We start from the raw sequence: 14,625 nt of genomic DNA on the forward strand, positions 1-14,625 counted from the left end.
GTGTGTGTGTGTGTGTGTGTGTGTGTGTGTGTGTGTGTGGTGTATGTGCGTACAGGTCAGAGGACAACTTCCGGGAGGAGTCTGTTCTTTCCTCTGTTTATGTTCAGTTCTCTCAGGATCAAACCCAGGTCGTCAGGCTTGGGGACAAAACTCCCAGGTGCCCACTGAGTTTGTTTGGGAACAATCAGATTGTGTGTTCTCATGCAGGTCTCTGTAATGTGCTAGTTTACTGCACTATGTCCTGGGTTATTTCTAAGATTTATTTTACAAAGCCCACAGAAGTCCTTACAAATTAGCTGTCTTATTTGTTCTTAATTTAAAATTTCCCATCTAAATAAAGCAACCAGGAGGCAAAGAATGGAGTATTTTGACCAAAGGTGAAACAGTTTAATGCAAAAATGTTCTTGTAGGAGAGAAAAGTAAGGACACTAGGAAAAAGATAATTTGTGTTTGTCTCTTGTTGATTTTTTAAGGAGAACACCTTAGAAACATTTCCTGGTTCTAAAGATGTCTGTAGCTATAAAGGTTTATAGGAAGTGAAGTTATAATTGACTCTTTATTTTCCAGACCATCTTACCTTTTATTTTTTAAGATGTGACCCTCAGGTTACAGAGACTGTTGAATTATTGGAATGTTTCTAATATTTCAGAGGACAGAGAAGACTGCTTTGAATACACTAAGAATTATACAGAAATGACTGCTGACATGTTCATACAAATACCCATGCATCAGCTGGCAATTAGGTAACGAAAATTCAGTAGTCCCATTGCTTCTCTGGTTAGCTTAGAATCTGTGTTTTACAAGCCCAGTGTTTGGAAATACAAGACGTCTCTGGCCCAAAGAAACCAAGAATATTTGGAACAGGATGTCCTGAGGTGACAGAGGTCAACAAATAAGTAGAGAAACTTCCATCAGTTGGCCATTTTTGAAGGGCATCCACCTAAGTTTGGAGCCTCATGCTGGATCCTTCCTCCCAAAGAGAGAGCACTCAGAATTGCCCACACAGTTTCTGTCTTCCAGTGTCAGGTCCTTTTGATTAAAGCATTGCATGGAGTGATGTTCACAAAAGCAAGAAATAGGAGGGGCCTGGCAGGTGCTTACAGGATAAGGTGTACTGGTACTTTAAAAATTAAGCACGCATGGTCCAACCTTACTCCCTCCCACTGACTAAGGTACCAGCTGAGAGCTGGGACAGCTCAGTTCCAGAGGGGCCACCAAGCCGCCAGCACTGAGTTACAGGTAACCTTTTGAGCTGTGGGGGATGTTTTACCTGAGTGCCAAGTCTTCCTCGTGGCCTTCCTCTTGCTGGGGCCTACTTTCTAGAAGTAATGAGGAGGGGGTTAAAGCAGGGGTTGCCAGGCAACATGGGACAGAGGTCCTATTGAGGAGCTATTTCTCATACTGAAAGGACCAGTTGAAATGCAATAAAGAGATGGTAACTCGCCTTATTTATCAATACAATTACTTACACGGTATTAGGAATCCATATTTAACCTCCAAATACAGAGTCATATGTGGAAACATTAACACAAATGCTTGATAAATATTAAGGCGCAGGGCAAGCAGATGGTATTGAGTCTCTAATCAGCTTTACTGTGAGCTTAAAGTGGCTGCACAGGCTGGGATGAGGGGAAAGGCACCGAGTGCTTAGCTAGCTCCACTCTGGGCATCTGCAAGTTAGCTCCGGTCACAACATATGGTGTTCATGGAAAGAGCTCTAGGATGCTTTGCCGCATTAATTAGAGCAGGTAGTGCCAATTCCCTGGGGTCGAGTAACAGCTCAGAGGAGCTATAAGTCTACAATTCGAATCACTATCATATGTAAATACCTAAACTGATTGTCCTGTACATGAGTGTGATTTTTCCGATAATCTCAAGATCTTTATCAGGAGAATTGGTTTTAGACACCAAGTTACATGGTTCAGAATAGACTTTGAGAAATCGCCATTGCTTTAGCAGGGGGTGGGGACTCAAAGCCTTTATGCTTAGGATGAACTCTGGCTTCTCTTGACTTCTTGTGTGTTTGTTCAGCAGACACCAGCTTTGACTCATGTCTCTGCCCTCTCTAAGGAAATCCTTTCTCTGCTCTTCCTATCAAAGAGTGTTTTCAGTAGCCCAGAGATAGAGAATCCCCATATTCAGGTGGCCAGCCTCTAAAGTGTTCTGGCGAGCAGAGCGGACTTGATTATTAACTTAGGAATGATTCATCATGGGGTGAAAAATGCTTTTTGTAGTCATGAGCTACCTGGCTCTCCACTGGGTTTCTTGTGTCAGGCCACTGAAACATTGATCTTTGCCTATTTGACCTCAGTGTCATTGGCTGCCTCCCAGGGCCTTTTCCAAAGGCTGGAGAATGTGGGTGCTCTCAAGAAGGTATCCATGCCATGGGCGGATTCCCAGTCCCAGCACTTTCTGTCACAGTGCAGTGGATGCTGAGAGAGTGTAATTCTGTACCAGAGGCTGTGTATCCAGGACTGCCCTTACCACTGTCTCTCTTCCCTACACTGTTCTCCTAGAAGGCCTCCGGAGCTGCCTCTCAGCAGACCCCACGATCTCCATCCTTATTATGGAAGCCACTCCACAAACTTTATATTCAGAAGTCACAAGAACTGCCCTTCTCTGCAAGCTCCAGGGCTGGCAGCAGAACTTGCCGCAGCTGTGTGGTGGAAGGCTGAGCAAGACGGTGTGACGTGAGTAGTTCCAACAGTGTTGTGTGTTTTCAGTTGGTCTAGGACCTTGAAAAACTGAGTTTGAAGATCTCTGCAATCTGAGGTTTCACCTCAGAGAACAAGGTAGCAATAATCTGAGCAACTCCAGGGCCCTACAGATGAAGACCAACTGCTACATTAGATTTTCTTCTTCTGACTTGGCAATTTGAATATTCTTTTTTTCTGAAATGTTTTTCTTCTGCTGTGAATGGAGTTGACCATGAAAAAAACAGTGTTGAAGTGGTCGTGTTGGAGGGCAATACAGCTAAACATATACCAATCATATACACAATTTTATATATAATAGTTTTATATAATATACAATATAGTTACATATCGACAATATCAATCATATTTGAGTCACTTATTATTCATTTATTTCTCATAAACTATCTGATCTTTTTGGTCTTAGCCCTTGGAATCTAGAGGAAGTTCAGAGTACACTTGTAGGCACAGGTGCCAGTACAGAATAATTATGTTTGAAGTCTTGCTTGAGTGTTATATATACAAATTATCCCTGCTCTAATTTTTTTACTATGTAGGTAGCTCGCTGTAGGCTTAGGGATATTTCAATATCTTTATTTTCTGAATAAATGTTTACATGATTATTGGAATGTGTTCAACACATGAGTCTGATATATGAATAGCATTCCCCTTCCGAACAGTTCGAACTCCGGTCTTCACTGTGCAGTGTTTCCATCTTCAAGTTTGTTAGGAAGTGATTAAGCATGAGAAGTTCCTCAAAATTTTCTTGCTGTTGCATCTGCTAAGGATGCCCTCAACACGAGTTAAGAATGAGCTTTCCTACAACGAACTTTAGTCTGTATGATCACAAGCTTTTCCTTCTGTAACCTTTTCTCAAACTGATATTTGACACAAGTCCTTTAATAATGCAAAGACAGACCAGAAACTTAACAAGCAACATTTTCAGCTTTGCTTCACTTAACTCACTTTGAAAATGTTAGTATGTATGTATCTATGTGCATGAGTATGCAAGTGTAGTCAAAGTGCCTGTGGAGGACAGAGAGGGTATTGGGACCCCTGGATCTGTCGATGTAGGTGGGTATGAGCTCCCTGACATGGATGGTAGGAATTGAACCCAGGCTTCTGTAAGAGCAGCAGGTTCTCTTAGCCTCCGAGTCATCTCCCCAGCTCCCACTAATCTTTTATTTTTAACATTAAACTTGTTCTTTGGCATTTTTATCCATGCATAAAGTGTGTTCTAGCTACTATCACCTCATCTTTTTTTTTTTTTTTTTTAGGAATCATCATCTCATCTTTTATCTCCTAGCACAGTGTTGGGTACCCACCCTTGTGATGTTTGCTTTGTGGGGCTGTGTTAGGCGAGTATTTCAAAATGTAGGAAACAACTCAGAAATTTTGCCATCTCATAAACAAATGTGACTTTGTCAGAGGTGTTTGTGTTCCATCTGCCAAGTGAAAGTCCATGCATTTTACTTTTGTGTAAAATTTGGAGTGTAGAGTCACGGTCTGTTTTCCTTGTTCCACTGCTTCCCCCAGTGGACTTTGCCATTTTATGTTTGGAAATTCCAACTATTTGTTATGTCCTCTGCACCCATATTTTAAGACATTTTTCTCAAGCTTACAGAGACATCTCTGTACCAAATATCTCCTCTATTGGCATCATTTTGTATAGATAAGCTACAAGGGCATTTGCAGAGGTGGTGGCATGAGGTTTCTAGTTTGGAGGGTCCATTGCTTGTACCAAGGTCATTTTCATTCTCAAAGCCAAAATACCTATGGGAATTGGGGGAATTTGGGGGTGTTTGCACTAGATAAGTAAAACAAACAAAACATGGATTATCCAATTATTGTGTATTCAGAAGCAGAATAAATCCAGTTCCTAAATATTTTACTACCTGCCTTCGCCTCACATTTATTATCTACCAAAGCTAGAGTGTTTACAAGCAAACAAAATAGCAAGGGAGATAATCAATAACATATTAAGAAAAGCATTTTCAGCAAGCTTGGGGAAATAAGTCTGCATTTGGCAAATACAATCCTGTGTAATGATTGAATTCTCACTTGTAGATTTTATACTCAAGACAAATGAACAAAGGAAAACTCTGAGAATAAGGCCCAGAGATGTAGGGTGCAGGCAGATTCCCCCCCCCCATGTCAGTAAATCACAAATATTCAGCTTCTGAAAGGTAGTAGTAGTATGTATGTATGTGTTTTAATTTTTTTTTATCTAAAATTGTATGCTAAAATTAAAAAGATGCTTTGCCCAGGGCAGGCAAAAGGATAGTAAATTAGTGTCAATAGGAGAGAGACCCTTGCTCTCCCCAATCTTATTCTATTTCCCAACTCGAGACAAAATAGGTGAAAGAGACTTGAGGTTTTTAAAATGTCCCTTTTAAGGATCTTTAGCAGCAATTTTTGGGGGGCCCAATGTTACCTTTGCCTCTGGGATGCTCCAGACGGGACTGACCACTTTCGGGAGGAGACTGTGGTATTCCATACACCTCCATGTCCTCAGAATACTGATGCCCCGATGGATGGATTCTGGCTCCTGCCAGAATGGCAAAGCAGGTTTAATGAGCAGGAAGGACTGCTTACACATAGTTGAGCTGAGAAGAATTTTTCATGGTCTGCAGTACCCGTAGAGATGCCTTGCCTAAATAAATGGCCATCAGGTTAAGACAGAGTCCCAGGCTGTGAAATATATACTAAGGGACCCTTTAAAGAAATCCAGCCCGGAATGGTGGTATACCCCCATCACCTCAGCACTGAGGAGGCTGGGATGGAGAGACTGCAGGTTTAAAATCAGTTTGAGCTAAGTAGAAAAACCAATTCTCTGAGGAAAAGTGAGTCTATCTTATACCTGAGATACTTCCTAAAAGTTGTTCTATGTTATCAAGATACTACTTGATCTTATTCTTGTAAAGAAGACTTCCATCCAAGGCCATTCCACCAGCCCAGGGTCTCAGCTGGACAGCTGGCCCTGGAAGATGCAAGTGGTCATCTTTACACACTGCTTTTGACTTTAGGCCAATGGAAGATGGAAGAAAAGAGGAGGCGGTGGTTGTTCACCCTCTGTTTCATCATAGGAATCAAATAGAGCAATTCTGACTCCAGGGCTAATAATTTAGAGCCTTCCATGGACTCCAGATTCACTTAACATTAAAAGAAGAAAGATTTGCCCTGGTAACTCAATACGCATGTGGGATGTGGGCTGTCCTACCACTTCCTATAAAAGGAATAGCCAGGGGACCAATGAGCCAGCAGCCTAAATGTTAGTTTTCCAGTAGGACGCTATGGCTTTACTTTCCATCATGAATCTCTAATGAAGGGTGTTGAGGCTCTGAGGAATATATTGTAAATACGAATTCTAGTTTTTACTGAAATAAAATAACTTCAGCTGGAACAAAGCTTTCTAGGGTTTTACTCAAAGTACACCTTGAGTGAGGGGTCAGGGTTACACTAACAAAATACCCCGTGTGTCGTTTTGCTTGGATGCTGACCTCTTCTATCTTTTCTGGTTGCTTCCTTAGGTGTGTGATGGGAAAGACGGTGGATGGGCAGATTGTGTTCAAAGTTACAATATCTGAGAAAGAGACCATGTTTTATTATCGCACAGTAAATGGTTTGCAGCCTCCAATAAAAGTAATGACACCAGGGAGAATTCTTATGAAGAAATGGATTCATCTCAGTGTGCAGGTGAGTGAAATAAAAAATATTTAACATTTGGTTAAACACGGGGATCTGTCATCCTGTCTCTCCTTTAAATGGCACCAACCCAGAACTATATCTAAATTCCGGGTATATGTAAATGACATCAAAGGAAGACAGGTATTCCAGTGACCTCATGCTCTATCTCCTGGTATAATAGTGACTTCTCCCCTTATGCTGCTGTAAAAAATCTCAGCCCCAGAGCTGAACGGCAATGATGCTGTGGGCAATAATCACATGTCTAGGGAATTTCTGCTTTATTTGGTCACCACATTTTGTGTTTAGACGCTGACTCCTTTAGAGCCCAGCACTGATCCTGCTGGTGATGGCGACATTTAAATCCTCACTTGGTTTCTATAGCTGTCTTTCTCAGATATTGTCTGATAACATGAAGGAAATTTGGCTGTGGCGTTAAATCAGTGACCTTGGAGCTGGTGGATTTTGCACTTGAGGCACTCGGGAGGTGCAGTATTATCGCTGTGGTTCTCAACCACAGTTCGGAAGAAACTTAGAGGCTTCAGATGTTGAGATAGGGGTGAGATGTCCGGTGTTTACAGTGTCTACAACAGAGACAGAGCAGCATTTTGTTTCTGTGGGATTTCGGGTGCCTTGGTGCTGCCAAACACACTTTAATATTTCAAACCAGAGGTAGAGTGTGCTCCATGTCCCAGGAGGTGCTCCCATCTGAGCACTCATCCAGGGATTAGCATAATTCTTTGTCACATTAGAGGACACTTGCAGCTTGGTTGATTTAATGAAAATTATCTTTGATTTCAAATACACATAGATGCACATGCATAACCATACATGAAGGATGTATATATTTATACACACTACATATATATGTGTGTGTATATATATATACATATACATACATACATATATATATATATATATATATATATATATATATATATATAAAGATAATCATAGTTGGTTAATTGATTTCATGGAGGCATTCATCATACCTACTCAGGTTTTTGGGTAAGACATTAGCTCGGTGAATGGTTGACGAAGCTCAGTATCCCTTGTGTTTCTGTGCCCCAGGGATAGAGGCAGAGAGTGGATCCCACATCACATCAGGCCCTGTAGTAACAGCTGGGGTCCATCCTGGCAGTCCTTAGTGTGTAGCCATTCAGTAGTTAACAGATGGGAAACTCTTTATCTTATATCTGGAAGTTGCCCATTCTATAATGATTGTGTGAGCAAATCGGGTTCTAGATTTTAAAATGGGGAAATGGGAACTTCTAGACAAAGAGACTTGGCCAACAATCCCAAAACATCTATGCTTCCGGCAGATTTTGGTGTCTGTCATGATGAAGATAATCTTTCTGGCTACCTTTGTTTTGCCTTGTCTGTGAAATTGGGTGGGGCTTTGGCAGGTATGGAAAGCTTTGGAAGCAAGTTCCAACTGCAAAGAGGCAGCCGTGTGGAAACTGCCATCCTGGGAGCAGTGCCTTGTAGGGCACACGGAAATCAACGTCCCATTTCCATGCATATCAGGGGGAAATCACTGCCAAGCTAAGGTGAATATTTGTTTTTAAATCTTCCCTTCTTTAAAGGCTAACATACTGATGGTTTAAGGTTTTTTATTTATTCTATTTTGTGTGCATGAATGTCTCGACTGCATTTAGTTAAGTGCACTTTCATGTGTATAGTGCCCGAGGAGGCCAGAAGGTGGGTATCACATCCCCTGGAACTGGAGACACACAGGTTGTGAGCTACCATGGTGGGGCTGGGAACAGAACCCGAGCCCCTGAAAGAGCATCCAGTTCTCTGAACCGCTGGAACATTATTTACTGTGCTGATCAATGACTTAGTGAGGCCGCTGGTGTTTTATTCTGTTTGTCTACTGTGTGACAACTTATCCTTTCTGATGCATCAGTTTTTGTTGTTTGTTTCTTGTTTCTCTTTCTGAATTAAAAAGTTATCGTTGAGTTTTTGAACAAGGCTCTTGGTTTTTGAACGAGGCTCTTGGTTGATGCTCTGCCTGATGTGGACGCTAAGCTGTTGCCCCGACTGGCTACAAACAGCAATCCTCCTGCTTCCGTTTTCAAAGTGCTGAGATTACAGGCATGTGCCACTGTGCCTGGCTGTTAGGTTTTTAAAATAAAATCGCTCTACTCTAATTAACTCACAAATGAACACATCGCGCAATTAGATTAATGAAGCTGATAGTGCTTGCCCATTTCCCAGTGCAGACACCTCAGCAGGGGTCTATGCAGTTGCAATGGTCATATGGAAGCCATCGAGCTTCTCTTAGGGCCTTACTCTTCGCTGTCAATCATGTTTTTATTTACTTATCTACAACGAAAACCTAAAGAGTAATTAGCGTTATAGCCTCTTTCATTGCTCATGTGTTCTTTCGTTACTATCCATAAACTATACAAAACTCTGGGTCTCATTGTAGCGGTTCCATGTATGCATGTATGATGCCCTCATCATCTTGGTCCCTTCTTAGCCATGGGTTTTGTGTGTGTGGTGTGTGTACGTGGGTGGGTGCAGGGATCCAAGAAAGCCAGAAGAGGAGATCGGGTGTTTGGTTCTATCACTGTCTCCACGGTATTCCCTGAGACAGGGTCTTTTGCTGAGTCTGCAGTTTGGCTAGGTCAGCAAGCTTGCATTATTGAATCTGATGTCGCCACTCCTGACAGCACAGTGGTCTAGGTGCACAAAGCCATGCCTGACGTTTTATGTAGGCGCTGGGGATTTGAACTCAGAACCTCACACTGGCACAGTGTTCTCTCTCTTATTTATCCATGGAGCCATCTTCCCATGTGCCTTTTTCCCCCCCAATACTCCTTCTGATTTCTCATCTTTTGGTTTGTTGTTTTTTTTTTATAGTCTACATTTGACAAAAAGAATGTGATGCTTATCTTTCTGTTCACTTTCTTGAAAATGACATAATTATATCATAATCTCAAAAAATAAAAAATTAAAGATGTTAACAAAGTACTATCTACAAGAGAATTAAAAAAAGTGAAAAATGCCAGTGTAGACAGAGGCTCCTTGCTTATTTCGCAGCTGCCCAGACCCAAAATTATCACACAAAAACTTTAATAATTATAATACTGTTTGGCCAATAGCTTAAGTAGATTTTTTAGCTAGCACTTACATTTTTAAATGGCTACAAATGATTAAATCTTTGGGCAACAAAGACACCAGGAAGTACCAGCCACATGAACAGAAGAGATCTAATATCTTGAGTGCAAAAATATCCAAAATTGTTTAGTGAAAGATGCACCAGCATTTATTTGAAAGCCAGCATTTTGAGATAAGAGTGGTCAGAAAATGGGAATTTTGTAAATTAATATTCATTCAGGAGTCTTATATGTTTTTTTATTTAAATTTTGCTTTTGGATTTAGTATATTGGCCATTTCCAATTATGCAAAAAGGGAATTTATTAAGCCACTTGTTTTTGGTGTTTTCGAGACGGGGTTTCTCTGTGTAACAGTTTCTCTGTGTAACAGATGTCCTGGAACTCCCTCTGTAGACCATGCTGACCTCGAACTCACAGAGATCCACCTGCCTTTGCCTCCCAAGTGCTAGAATTAAAGGCTTGTGACATCACTGCCCGGTTAAGCCACACTTTTTACACTGAAACTTGAAAAATTAGTTCATGTTTTTATTAAGCACAACAGAGATAATCATAATAGATTTTTAAGTGTGTAGTATCCATATTGGGTCAGTATATGTTATACCAACTAAGAGACAGGTTTTTAAATTTTTTGGAATATATGGAGAAATTTTATTGGGTCTTTTGTTGTGGATTGGCAGGCCAAACTACTTAGAAGTATGTACTTAGCTGTCTGTCCCTTGAAAATGAAACTCCCGAGTCCCTTGTAAAAATTCTCTTTGTCTGTAACCACTTCCCACATTTCAAGGAACTTATAGCTTCAAGGAATGGCTGGTAGAGTTTCTCTAGGAACTATGCTGAATTACAGTAAAACATGAGTTGTGACTGACGAAGTGTCAGGATAATGGCGCCTCAAGGATGATCTTAGCATGCTCTGTGGCCTCTTGAAGGCTTGTGGGTACACTGACCAACACAGCCACAGAGGAGCCCAGGCACAGCAGTACGAAGAAAGGCAGCTTGATGCAATGAGTGGAGAAAGTATTGTTAAATAAGCTTGAGCAATCAATAGGAGGAGAGGGGGAATAGAATCCTGGCTGTTTGTGAAGTCTGTTTTTGATTTATGTCTTCAGTTTGAAAAAGGAGAAGTATTAGGAGCTCTGGAGACAGACAAGCAGTTTAAGGAACAATTTGTTAGACTAGATAAATGAGGGTCCTGGCCTTGGAGTATCTGTACATAAGCACACTTAATATGGTTGTTTAAATGCTCCTGATGATGGGGGGACATGGGGCAGAGATGCCTTGGAAGCGCCCTCGGGCTAGAATGCTGTCTAGGGATGCTCATGGGACCCCCATTCCAGGATCTCTCCTCCACATTGTTCCTTTGCTAATTCTTATTGATTACACCTGTAACTTCATGTGTCTCGTCACATAAGCATGTGAGTGCATTAAACATCATTTCTTCACGCAGAGTCATATTTAAACATTTGGCTATCACCTAAGTTAGTTGAATGTTTTTGGATTATTCAGAGCAAAGTGAAAACACAGGATTTATGATGATTTCTTGGAACAATCAGTTAAAAATCAGAATAGCTGTTGCTAAGTCCGGCTCGTGTATATAATATTAGTCATCTTACAGGCTCACATTGCAAACGCTGATTGTCGCTGTAGTGCATTGACTGAAGCTGTTCCCATTGTGGGGGTGAGCAAAAGGGGGCCCTTAAGGGTTAACACAGCCTGCCTATTTGTAGTATTAAATTTAGCTAACCTTCAATTAAAATCCATAAATTACCCCAAGGACTGTAAAAAGGTTCAGTCATTAGAATAGCATCTTGCTCTTGCAGAGGCCCAGAGTTGATAGCCAACACTCACAATGAGCAGTGCACAACAGTAACTGCTCTACCTCAGGTGACCTGGTGTCTTCTATGACCTCAGAGGGATGCCCACCAACACAGAGATGCACAGACATGCACATAAGTGTTGACAGAGGTTTCTGTCTTACATGGTCCCACAGCCGTTCAGTCCCAAAGAAACACAGAGGTTTACATTAATCATAAACTGTTTAGCCTAGCTCAGGCTTCTTAATAACTCATTCTTACATCTTAAATTAGCCTATTATTCTTGTCTATTTTAGCCACATGGCTTGGTACATTTTATTAGCGAGGCATTCTCATCTTGTTTCCTCTGTGTCTGGCTTTCTCTGTCAGGACTGCAGACTCACCCTTTCCTCTTCCCAGAATTCTCCTGTTCTCATCACTCCACCACTACTTCCTGCCTGGTCACCCTGCCTATACTTTCTGCCTGGCTACTGGCCAATCAGCATTTTATCAAACTACAAATAACAAATCTTTACAAGGTACAAGACCATTGTCCCACAGCACATAAGAAAAATTAAAGGATTTTAATAAACCAATTGCCATAAAACTAAGTCATCATAAAAATCTAAAGGATCATTTTTAAAGTTCTATTACCAACATAAGTAAAATCCCACAGGAGTTGAAAAGACTCAATTGTAACAGAAATATAGTTTTGATATATTTGTAAGTATTCTTACATGTTTACAGTATATGTATGTGTTATATTTTACATATTTATACATTCATAGAAAGTTAATATATTTTGCAGCTGTCTCTCATTCCTATAAGAGGTTTAAATGTATAACAGGATTATTTTTATGTAAAGTACTACTTAATAGTTCTATGCACAAGCTAGGATGAAGAGACGGCTCAGTGTATAAAGCCTACAGCCCAAGATAGATCTCAAAACCCACATGATGTAAGGGGAGAGATCAGACTTATATAAGTTGTCATCTAAAATCCACACTTGCCCTATGACATATGCATAACACACACACATACACTTTCAGACAGTAAGGGAAATCATACAAGACCTACTACACTATGTTCTTCCTTAATCTTGATTATATCCCATCAGCCAGTGCATACTTCAGCTTTTTGATGTCATGAAAGTCATTTAGTTTCGGTAGAAACTATATAGCATATTTTATGTTTTGATCTTTTCTTGAGTTGTAGTCAATATATGATACACATCCTGTTGGAATGCCAGGCTTCAGTTTCGAGTGAGTCTCACAATCCTAAGGGTAACCCACCCATACTCTCCAATGTATTGCGTAGCTCAGCCATCTTGATTGGAAGACTAAGGTGTACTAAATGCATTTTCAACTCACACTCTTGCTGTCTTATACTGGATTCTGAACTTCTTACCCTACTGTAACTGGAGTGTCTGCATTTCCAAAAGTCTCATACATGTAATATGATACCTTCAGTCAGACTGGGATAGAGGTGAAAGCATTTCACATACACACCCCATGCAGTGCCAATACCCTTGGTGACATGCATTGAACGTGGAAGATGAAAAGGCCAGGGACTTGATGCTGCAGGTGGACGCTAAAGCATGGTGTGTAATGAGGAATGGTGGTCAGAGACGCTGCACATTAAACATCATCGGACACTGCGATTTTTAAATGAGACCCTATGGATGTTCTGGGAAAGGGACAGGAATGCGGAGCATGAGGAAAAAGAAGAGAAAAACATAGCATGGGTGGATTACATTTTGCTCAGCACCACTTGACTATATAGAGAGGACAAGCATCCTGAAGATGAGGATGAAGACAGGCCACTGAAGCCCACCTGAAGCAGCATTATGCGTATAAAAGACCAATGGCACATATGCTGAGAACAATTTAGCTACTAAAATTAGAACCTTGGTTGATGGAAAGAATGTAGAGTTGATGAATTCTAGTGCTCTACTATGTATAGTTGCATAAAGTCTACTTGGCCAAAAAAAATCCATAATTTTGACATGTAGCATTAGCTGAGCCTCAGTCCACAGCATAATTCCACCTTTAGAAATCATTAGCATTGATAAGAAACTAGCATTTCCCATGCGTGTATGCCATTATGTGTTCACTGGGCTGAAGTGGGGCCTGGGTGTAATTCCTACCCATCTGATGAACTTAGAAGTGTATAAGAAAATAAAGCAACCAAAATTCAGTGCAGGGAATTTATCAACTTCAAATTAGGTGTGTTGGGAAAGGTGTTTAAAGAAAATAGCATATCAATTAATTCTTAGAGACAAATAGGCGTTTGGTTGGTGTGGAAGAGGAAAACTAAAAATTCTATCCATGAGGAAGAAGGGAAACTCAAAATGGTGTAAGGTATCTGTGAGGGATACTAAATTGTGTAGAAGTAAGTATATCGGGTCAAGGAAGAATGGCTAAGAAAAACTGGCTTGGAGACTTGCAGTAAAGAATGTTTTTGGTGGAGTGGGTGTCTCTTGATACATAGCTCATGGTTTATTTTGTTTTGGTTTTATTACTAATGGGTTCAAATCCTATTTGGAGCTGGAGAGATGACTCAGAGGTTAAGAGCACTGCCTGTTCTTCCAAAGGTCCTAAGTTCAATTCCCAGCAACCACATGGTGGCTCACAACCATCTGTAATGAAATCTGGTGCCCTCTTGAGGAAGAGACCTGGTTAGTGACCCTTATCAGCTTAGACCATGAAACCCAATATATGGACAAGTGCAACAGTACTTCTATAAAGAAGCTGCTCATGCATGCTTCAGCATTGCCAGGGTTTAAATTTCATTTTTCCATTTCATTATAATCCTATTTATTTATTAATTTTTATTATAATGTAGTGACATTATTAAAATTTATAAAATACATAAAATATACTACATGCTCTCCCCAAATTGTCTTATTTAGCTTATTGCATAGAAGGAACCAGTACACAGTATGCTGTAGTGTTTACCTCTTTAAGTCTGAATGTCATCAGGACAATATTTCACAGCAAAAGAGTAAGACCAATGAGATAATTTCTACAGGGACACTTCTAATCAAGACATACAGAAAGCCATGAATAAATTAACATTTAAACTTAGAAACTGATATTTGAAGATGAACGTACCTATTTATTTCTACAAGAAAATGGCCAGTCCTCAATGATAGCTATAAAATATACAATATATATAAAAAAGAAATATATACAAATATCGTGTGCTATGTTGATTCAGCGCTAAAACTGAAATTTGCAATAAAAGTGTGTGTTTCTGTGTCCACTATTTTTTTTATTAAACAATGTCTAGTCTTGAAAATGCCACAGTGGTGATTCTGTCAAATTTATAATG

The 14,625-nt window shown here is 40.3% G+C and overlaps 1 protein-coding gene across 1 annotated transcript in view; it reads left to right on the forward strand.

The window, feature by feature from the left end:
* Positions 1 to 2,236: 2,236 nt before the first annotated feature.
* The window catches only part of Ush2a (usherin), a 669,744-nt gene continuing 657,355 nt past the window's right edge, over positions 2,237 to 14,625 (forward strand). Inside the window, 7 exon segments of the mRNA XM_041635252.1 lie at positions 2,237 to 2,255; positions 2,258 to 2,375; positions 2,377 to 2,450; positions 2,453 to 2,483; positions 2,485 to 2,543; positions 2,546 to 2,690; positions 6,224 to 6,389. Of these exon segments, the coding sequence (XP_041491186.1) occupies positions 2,237 to 2,255; positions 2,258 to 2,375; positions 2,377 to 2,450; positions 2,453 to 2,483; positions 2,485 to 2,543; positions 2,546 to 2,690; positions 6,224 to 6,389 (612 nt within the window).

The sequence above is a fragment of the Microtus oregoni genome, unplaced genomic scaffold (assembly GCF_018167655.1).
Source record: "Microtus oregoni isolate MIOR12 unplaced genomic scaffold, Mior012 000047F_ref0000412, whole genome shotgun sequence".
Classification (NCBI taxonomy): domain Eukaryota; kingdom Metazoa; phylum Chordata; class Mammalia; order Rodentia; family Cricetidae; genus Microtus; species Microtus oregoni.